This window comes from Octodon degus, unplaced genomic scaffold, assembly GCF_000260255.1.
Source record: "Octodon degus isolate 3935 unplaced genomic scaffold, OctDeg1.0 scaffold00022, whole genome shotgun sequence".
Taxonomy (NCBI): Eukaryota; Metazoa; Chordata; class Mammalia; order Rodentia; family Octodontidae; genus Octodon; species Octodon degus.
This window is the reverse complement of record NW_004524598.1, coordinates 2,118,496-2,127,944: the sequence shown is the minus strand read 5'-3', so window position 1 is coordinate 2,127,944 and position 9,449 is coordinate 2,118,496. Positions and strand designations below refer to the sequence as shown.

The window sequence follows — 9,449 nt, the reverse complement described above, 5'->3', positions numbered from 1 at the left end:
TCTCTGTCTCTGTCTCTGTCTCTGTCTCTGTCTCTGTCTCTCTCTTTTTTCTTCAGTATCAGGGATCAAACTCAGGACCTTGTGCTTCCCAGGCAGGCATTTATGCTGCTGAGCTATCTCCCCGGCCCCCATTTAACTTGTTCTATATTTAGCAACTGTACAGTAAGGGGTTTTTGGAAAATATAAATTAAAAATAAAAAACATAAAGCATGATTTTCAGAGAGACTGATATCTTTGCTTTTTATATTTGTCTGCAGATTTGCTGCAACAAGGACTGTAGCCCTTGTCAATGTCATGCCACTGGGTGATTTTTAAGGAGTATAAAAAATCAGAGCTGAATCCTTACCACTGATGTCCTCTGTCCTACACTGGTAGGACCACAACAATGAAACAAGTCCCTTAAATGTGACAGGATAGAGATATTTGATGCCTTTTTTAGCAGATACTCTCTTCCTTTCTCTTCAAGGAAAGAAATGATATATTTCCTGCTACATTAATGTTGACTTTTGCTTCATGGCCATTTTGACTAATGAGATTCATTGCATAGCACACACTAGCATGATTGTGCTGCTGCTGTGTATATGTGGATAGGAAGCTCTACTCTGTCTAGGACTGAGGGTAACATTATGGTGAGGAACTGATTTCAACCTGACCCATATCCTAGAGCAGAGCCATCAAAGCTAATCCACAGATTGTGTATGCATAGAAACAGGTGTTTGTCTTTGAAAGCCACGGCAATTGTGCACATGCTATTTGGTATTGTTACACCAATACCTGACAAAATTAAATCAAACATCTAATAAAAGAACATCAGTTTGAAGTCTCAGTTCATCCCTTTTCTTTAGGAGTAGAGAGGAAAAATCACTTCATTTAATGGTCATCTTCCATTTTAGAAAATCTATTATTTTATTGTAAAGTGTTTTTTTTCTTTTGGTCTTTTTGAGATAGGGTTTCACTATGCAGTTCATGCTGGTCTTAAACTCATTTTAGTCTGACCTTGAACTTATAGTGATCCTCCTGCCTCAGCCTCCGAAGTGCTGATATTACAGGCATGTGCCATCATGCCTGACTAAAGTATTTTTTTCTATTTTTTAAGTCATATGTCTCATGCTGTTGCTTTACAAGCATCCAGTAATTATTTGTATATAATTCTTATGCTACATTATATCTCTGCCTTGTGCAATTTTTTATAATATCTTTATACAGTATGTCTATGACTCTTTTTAAATGATTCTCATTGAAACATGACTTTTTTCTTATTCTTAACAATGTATTTGCAGGAAACGTTGGTGACTATTGCCTTAATGGAGTATCAGTGGCAGACCTAGAGTTTTAACTCTTGTTTATTTTTGCATAGAAATTGTTCCTCTGTTTATCATGTATGCATTTATTCAGTCAGTACCTTTAATGCTCCAGATACTGTTCAGATGCGATTTAGTGTTAAGATGTTCCAGATGTGGGTAACATAGGAAGAAGGTACTATCTTAGGCCTTAAGGGACTTTGCAATCTGTTGGAAGTTAGCATATGATAGAACAAACTGTACCACAGCCCAATAAATAGACTGAAATCGTGGGGCCCATAATGCCCTGTGAGGACAGCCTCTCGATGACAAAAAGACCTTGCACTAATCCTAACTCCCTGGAGTTTCAGGTCGTGTCCCAGTAGTGCCACCATGCAGATCAACACATGAGCCTTGAAGAGATATTCATCCAAATAATAGCAATAACATTATTTAAGAATATGAAAATACCTATCCAATTGCCATTTTTCTTTGAATTGAGCTTAAGTAAATAGCAAAGTTACTGAAAGATCTGACTAATAATACAACATACAGTTTGTCCTCCATATATATGGGTTCTACATGTCTTAACTGAGTACGGAAAACAACAGTAGAATAAATTGTGTCTGTATGGAATGTGAAAAGGCTTTCATTTTATTATTACCTAAACAATGCAGTATAGTGACATTGGACATAGTATTTACATTGTATTTGGTATCATAAGTCAGCTAGAGGGCATTTAAAGTGTGCAGAGAGATAAATGTGGCTTTTATGCAGATGCCTCATCATTTAGATAAGTGACATGAGTTCGTACAGACTTCAGTGTTTGGTGGTGCTGTGGAAACAGCCTCCCCGCACCCCATCCTGAGGAGCAGTGGTGTACTGTAATAAGGTGGTGGTCTCTAATTTCATAGGTACTTCATAGGTCCTGACACTTCAAATTAAAACAGTATAAATATATTTTTATATTAATTTTATTAAGAAAGAAGTAGCAATGAGACAGTTTCAAAACAAGTTAGTAGAACAGTTACAGTACATTGCATATTGTTGTCTTTGTAGTAGTTATTCATAGTAGTTATTCAAGTGCAGACATGATATCTTGTCTAAACACTATTAGTTCAAAACTTCTCAATGAACTAAGAGAAAGTAGCTGTATATCTATGCTACTTTGTATATACATTATATATATTTTTTCCACTACAAAATAGTCGTTCAATTATATCCCCTTGTTTTGTTTACTTTTGTTAGATATGGGTATTCCATTGCCATTCATATATTGTAGGTGCATGAATTCAGCAAAGTAATCCAATATAGTCCATTAGTCTATATTAGTAGTGGGTTATCCTCATGACTGGCAATATCAGAAGTTGTTGACTTGAGCCTTTTACAGCTCAGCATATTAATATGGCTTTACTTTTTATACCTCGTTTTTATCCTTTTCTGCTAGATGGTTAAGATCAACATAAAGCAAGACCTATATAAAAAAAATGTAACTTTTGTATCTGACAAGGTCAGTCAAATCCCCTCGGGATTTATCCTGAAACCCTGTACCGCAGTTTGTTGATCCTTTGTCAGTGTCAGCCATGTTGGTGACTCACGGCCATTGCTGGACTGATTTGCTCTCTGAAAGCCTGAGAGACTGTTTTCTCTCCAGGTGACTCTCCTTAGGCATACTAAACATCTTGATCACTTTCCTCTGTGGCTCCATAATCTCCCTGATCAGAAAATTTAGGACACCACTGAACTACAGGATGTTAGAGTACAGATTCTCTTTATTTCCTAAGTCCTCCTGGACCTTGAAGAGCTAGGGCCAAAATGTTGGCTATCCTTGTAGCCCTTGTTTTTCTCTAATTTTTTGGTCTGCAAACTTAAGTTGTTAATCCTCCAGAAGAAAAGCTTAATGACATTATTACCCTAAAACATAGGCTGTTGAGCTTAGCCTCATTATCTGTCTGAATATCAAGCGCCTTAGACATAACATGAAACAGGTATTTTCCATCAGTTGTTGATATGCTAAACTTTAAGTCTGTCCATAATGTGAAAAAAAGAAAAAAAATTAAAAATGGAAAAAAGTAATAAATGAAAACAAGAGACAAGAAAAAATGTCATAGGACTGTCCTGCTACAGTGTTGTATATGGTTAGATTTCTAAATTTCAATGTAAAAATGTGCAATTGTTTAAATACATTTATTTAAATAAAAATGTTTAGCTTCTGTTGGTAAGTGAGCAGAATTAGGAATGAAAGCGAAAATCCTTATTCTTTGTTTTAAAAATCATAAATGCATTGTCACTTAAAGATATCTCTACTATCTGCATTATAAGTTAAAAGTAGTATGCAAAGTGATTTTACTTGCCATAGTTGTTCTTGATATATATAAAACAACTATTTTTACCCCCCCCCCAAAAAATTAAATCTGTACATGGTGTTTTGAAAATAGTTTTAGTTAGTGCTTTCTGTCATGATGGACAATGCAAACTATCATAATTTAAGAATTAAAGCCTAGTGCCACATGCCAGTAATCCTAGCCCTTGGAGGCTGAGGCAGAGAATCACTGTTGCAAGTTCAAGTCCAACCTGAACTTCACAGGGAGACTATGTCTCAGAAAAAGATTAGGAAAATTGTTCTTTATATCACTATAGATACTTGTAAAGAATATGTTATAAATGGTTTAAATGTTAATGCAGATTCAACATAGATTTTTAATGACGTTCTGTTTAATTATATAAAATTTATATATTAAATAATATATAAATATGTTAACACTTAAATATGTTAATTATTCCATTCAAGTGTAAATTTTGTGGTCACATACTTGAGAAGATCTACTTGTTTTTATTTCACCTTAAAAGTAACTTTATTTCCTCATTGATTTTTTTTTCTTTGTTCTAGGTCACTTTTCACATAGAGCCCTATAACAATCGAGATGATCAAAACATGTACAAAAATGTCAAGTATATTATAGACAGGTGAGCTGCTTCTGTATTTGTAATTGCCGCTATGTGAGCCAGTGATAATAATCACTATATAGAATGCATATGATATAGAAGAGTGTATTTTGGTAAAATTTGAGAAGTTTAAATGTATTATCTTACTTTTTTTCTCTACCTGATTTGACACTTTTATAATAAAGTTAAACTTTTTGATATGAATCTCATAATTATTTTGGGGATTATTTCTCAGATTCTATCCACTTCATTTTTTTTTTTTTTTTTTTTTTTTTTTTTTCTCTGTATTTAGGACAGGGTGTACAGGGTTTCACTACGTAGATCGGACTTGTAGTGATTCTCCTGTTTTCAGTCTCCCAAGTGCTAAGATTATAGGTCAGTGCCACCACACCCAGTCTCAATTGCTGTCTCAGCACCCCCCACAGAGAGGGATCATACCCAGCCACTGCATTCTGCCTAAGCAGGCTCTTTACTCCACTGAGCTATCAGGCCAGCCCTCACTTCACTTTCTGCATAAAGACTTGTGCTTTTTCTGTTTTACAAGTTTATAAGGCTATTTATGGTTTAAGTCATTAATACTTTAAATTACTGCAAAAATATTACAAAAATATTGTTATCCTTTTTAAAGTTCAGGTTATGAAATGTGAACCACTTTTATACTGCTTATGTCTATTTTCATTTATATCTAGTATGATTACAAGAAAGATTTTTATTGATACACTTTCATTTTCTTAAAGGAATTCACTTATGTCTGACAGACAATAATTGTCAGTGATAAAGGGACATTTATTATACAGAAAAAGTTTATGGATTCATATACTAATGAGACTTTTTATAGTATTAATCAACATTTGCAAACCTGAGTGTGAGATATTTAATTTCTTGTTTGGTGACATCCAGTAATTTACTTTGTGATGCATAAAATTAAGATGTATTTTTAATTATTATATGACTAATTTCCTGAAAAAAGAGAACAATGTGGTTAAACTGCACTGATTACATTGATTTTCTGTGTGGAAATAGTTTTCGTCTAAATTGTGAATATTGAGTTATGAATATGCATTTCACTTTTGCATATCTTTATATTCTAGATATGGAAATCATCCAGCCTTTTACAGGTACAGGACAAGAACTGGGAAATCTCTTCCTATGTTTTATGTATATGATTCCTATATCATGAAGCCTGAAAAGTGGGCCAACCTGCTAACCACTTCAGGGCCTCACAGTGTTCGCAATTCCCCTTATGATGGTTTATTTATTGCACTTCTAGTAGAAGAAAAACATAAAAATGATATTCTTCGAAGTGGTTTTGATGGTATTTACACATATTTTGCCACAAATGGCTTTACTTATGGCTCCTCTCATCAGAACTGGGCTAAACTAAAATTCTTTTGTGATAAATACAACTTAATGTTTATCCCAAGTGTGGGTCCAGGATACATAGACACCAGCATCCGGCCTTGGAACACTCAAAACACACGGAACCGAATCAATGGGAAGTACTATGAAGTCGGTCTGGATGCTGCACTGCAGACCCACCCAAGTGTAGTTTCCATCACCTCTTTCAATGAGTGGCATGAAGGAACTCAAATTGAGAAAGCTGTTCCCAAAAGAACGAGTAATACGGTATACTTAGATTATCGGCCTCATAAGCCAAGCCTTTATCTAGAGCTGACTCGCAAGTGGTCAGAAAAATACAGTAAGGAAAGAGCCACGTATGCTTTAGGTGATCAGATGCCTGCTTCTTAAGGCATTTATTGGAGTTAATTATGTAAATCAGCTAGTTTCAAGAAATGCATTTCTTATGAGTTGTGGAACAATGCTGTCAAAAACCATCGCTACTGTTATTGTTATCTTCATTAAAGTTTCTTTTTACTTTTTTAAAGGTAGCAAACACTGCACTGAGAAACTTTTAGAGAAAAATTGTGTAGGTAAATCATTGTGGCCTAATTTGCTCCTTTTCTGACTAAAATTGAGCATCGTTAGGATGAAATTTTAACTTTCATTTCACAGTAGATAAAGTAGCTATCACACAGCTAATTCCTATTTGTGTCCTGGTCCCAAAGATGTAGGACTATATGTATATTTGGTATGTCTAACAAAGAAAAATAAGGCCTACAAAACATAGTGTACAGATTTTTTTTTCAATGATTCAGTTTCCTTTGTTGAATTACTAAAGACTTTAGATACCTTTCACATAGTGATACAGTTCTCCAAATATATGGCTTCTCAGATTTGCTGTGAATCTAAAACCACTTAAAATAATAGTCTCATTTGTTTTAAATTATTTACATTAAGCCTTATGTGAATTGTACTGTGTCAAGAAGACCAGCTTTTGGCAGCATAGTCTGTGCCATCATTAGAAGATTTTTCTTAAACCTTGCGTGCTGTTTGGCATGTTTAGTATTTCTGCTTCACTGTGCTGCATAACATTCCAGGGTTTAGAAACTATGGAAAGCACTTTCATGGAAGTTAATGATTATCTCTCAATTACTAGAAAAATGTTTCACAATTGTTATAGATGTATGATGCCACAGGTACTATTATTTTCATAATACCTTGTCAATTTCTTATTCTGCTATTCATTCTTAAAAATTAATATTAATCAGACATTATTGGCTAAGAAAAAAGAATATTCATTCTATCATTGGATTATATCATTTTAACATTTTTTTATCAAAAACAACAGAACAAGCAGTTACCATTTCAGATATTACAGCTGTAAAAAACTAACCTTGTTATATATTTAAAGTACTTTCTGAGAAGACAATAGTTTAAATTCTTGTACGTAATGTTGTCTATCCCCATTTATATAACGATATCCCCATTTAAAAATGTGATATATTTTGTCAGTGTCTATTAGTTTAAATTATTTGTGATCAATAACTGTCACACTATGGCAAATGGATCGTTTGTGTGCTAAAAGTCAAATCTTTTGTAACACATCCATGATGGAGCTGTAATTCATGTCTCACTGCTGGGTGGTTTGACCTGCCAGTAGTAAACACGTAACCATCACATATATGAGTGTCTACCACCAGTGTTGCACATCAGTGGGATAGTCATTGGGCATCACTGCTGATTGAAGCTGGTAAGATGTTACTAGTAATAATAAAATGACACTCTATTGTTATATTTGTAACTATAACTACACTAAAAAACCTATCATTTTACTTAAATATTTCTTAGATACTTCATTTTATTAAGAGAAGTAGTAAGGTAATGCTGACAAGCAATTATAGAAATGTTTTGAGTATAGATATTTAGAAACAAATTAGCAGTGAAATTTATCATAAAATTGCCTATCAGGTGATAAAACATTTTAAGCACTGATTTTGAAGTAAAATATGTTTTTTAAAAGAAGCACGGTTAACATTAAATTGATTTATAACTTAAGAATTTTCTCTTTCTCAGAGAATGATCAAGTCATTGAAAATTATTACAATGTTAATAATCTGATTATTTTCTGTAGAAAAGTATAAAGTTAAATCAGTATAATGGTATTTTGATATAGCCAAGCGTCTTCATAGGAACAAACATACAATTGTAATCTGTGGATTTTTTTATATCTAGTTAGCCACTATATGTTATTTTAAATTAAGTTATAAATGTATACCGAATAGTATTTTATAACATACATAGTTTATTAAGTTTTATTGGAGAAATAAATGTCTACTGTACAGGAGATTTTCTTTGTTGTGTATATTGTATATTTGAATCTACCATGACAGAAAATAAACTTCATGAAGTAGTTCTGAGATTAAGGGAAAGTGTGTAAACCGACCAAGTTCTCAGGAGGAATACCACCTTTTTCTGTTCTCACCGCAGAGGTAGGTATGCACCATGCCATGCCTCACTGTGCTGTCTTTTGAATCCCCACGTCTTTCCCCTAACCAGTCAGGAGCACTCACATTTCAAAGTAGGATGACACAGATTCTGTATTTCTTGTAGAAAGTTACTCACAAACCAAAAAATGATTGAGACTTCTTTTTATAATGGCTTTAACCTATTTTTTTCCTTTTGTAAAGATAATTACAGTAACCCACTTACATCCATGGTCTACAGATTGAACTAGTTGCCAACTGTTAATATTCAGGGCAGAAGAATTACATCAGTAGTGAACATGAACAAACTTTTTCCTGTTATTATCCCTTAGTACTATTGATATAGTATTTTACATTATACTAGATATTATAAATCAGAGCTCATCTTAATATATGCAGGCTGTGCAAAGGTTATATGCAAGTATGTCTTTATATAAGGAACTTGAATTACTGCGTATTTTGTTATCCACCTGTTATGGTTTGTGTCTAGTTGTCCCCCTAAAGTCTCATGCACTCCTCAGAGCAGCTTCTAGAGTTTGTGGTTAATTCATGATCCGATGCTGGCATTATGAGTATGAGTGCTACCCCTGCCCTGAAGTGGGCAACCTGCATTACAATGTAAGGAGAAGAGAGAGGCTTGCTAGAAGATGCTGCTGCTGCCCCTCCCTTTGCTCTTTGCTGTTTTCTAGCCTCCATGAACTAACTCTCTCTGCCGTGTGCCACTCTGCCTTAGAGCCAGCCAAGTAGGCACTGAAACCTCCACAAACTGTGAGCTAAATAAACATTTCCATCCTTAATGCTAGGTGTTGGGTATTTTTTCCCAGCAATGAGAAAAAAGTAAGCGAGACACTACATCTTCCATTAGCCAATCCCCCATTGATACCAAAGGATGGCTATTTTAGGAAACTTTTGAAATAATTTTGTTCTTAAGAAAGCATTCAGGATCTTTCTCAGGTATTGACTTCTAACAGTTTAGATACTAATGATCGCAAGTAAATAAAGAGCAAACATTTGATTTATTTTAAAAGTCTAAATGTGTGAATTCGATAAACCTAATGAAGTGATATGATATGCAACTCAAGAATTACAAAAATTCTTTTTTAAGTTGCTCATTTTTCTTTAGTAATACATATTTTGGTTCTATGAAGCCAAATATTTCTCCTTTTAAAGATGGCTAAAAACTGCTATTGTTAATTATTTGGGTTATATATTAAATTGTTTTGTTGTACTTTAAGATGAATTTAAAAGATGACTTTTGTTACATGGAGTAATTTTCATTTAACAAAAGCATACATAAAAATTGTATCTTAGATATTAAAATCTATTTCTCATAAAATGTTTTAATATTTTATTAGCAGGTGAAAAGCAGGGTTTAGTCAGCATCCTTTATGTATTTTCT

General features: G+C 33.7%; 1 protein-coding gene across 2 annotated transcripts in view; it reads left to right on the top strand.

Moving 5' to 3' along the window:
- Manea (mannosidase endo-alpha) overlaps positions 1-7,911 on the top strand; it is a 32,893-nt gene extending 24,982 nt beyond the window's left edge. For both annotated transcript variants that reach the window (XM_023711988.1, XM_004628192.2), the window contains exons 4-5: positions 4,171-4,247; positions 5,318-7,911. In XM_023711988.1, the coding sequence (XP_023567756.1) occupies positions 4,171-4,247; positions 5,318-5,975 (735 nt within the window). In that variant the 3' untranslated portion in view covers positions 5,976-7,911. The remainder of the gene's footprint in view (positions 1-4,170; positions 4,248-5,317) is intronic.
- The last annotated feature ends 1,538 nt before the right edge of the window (positions 7,912-9,449 follow it).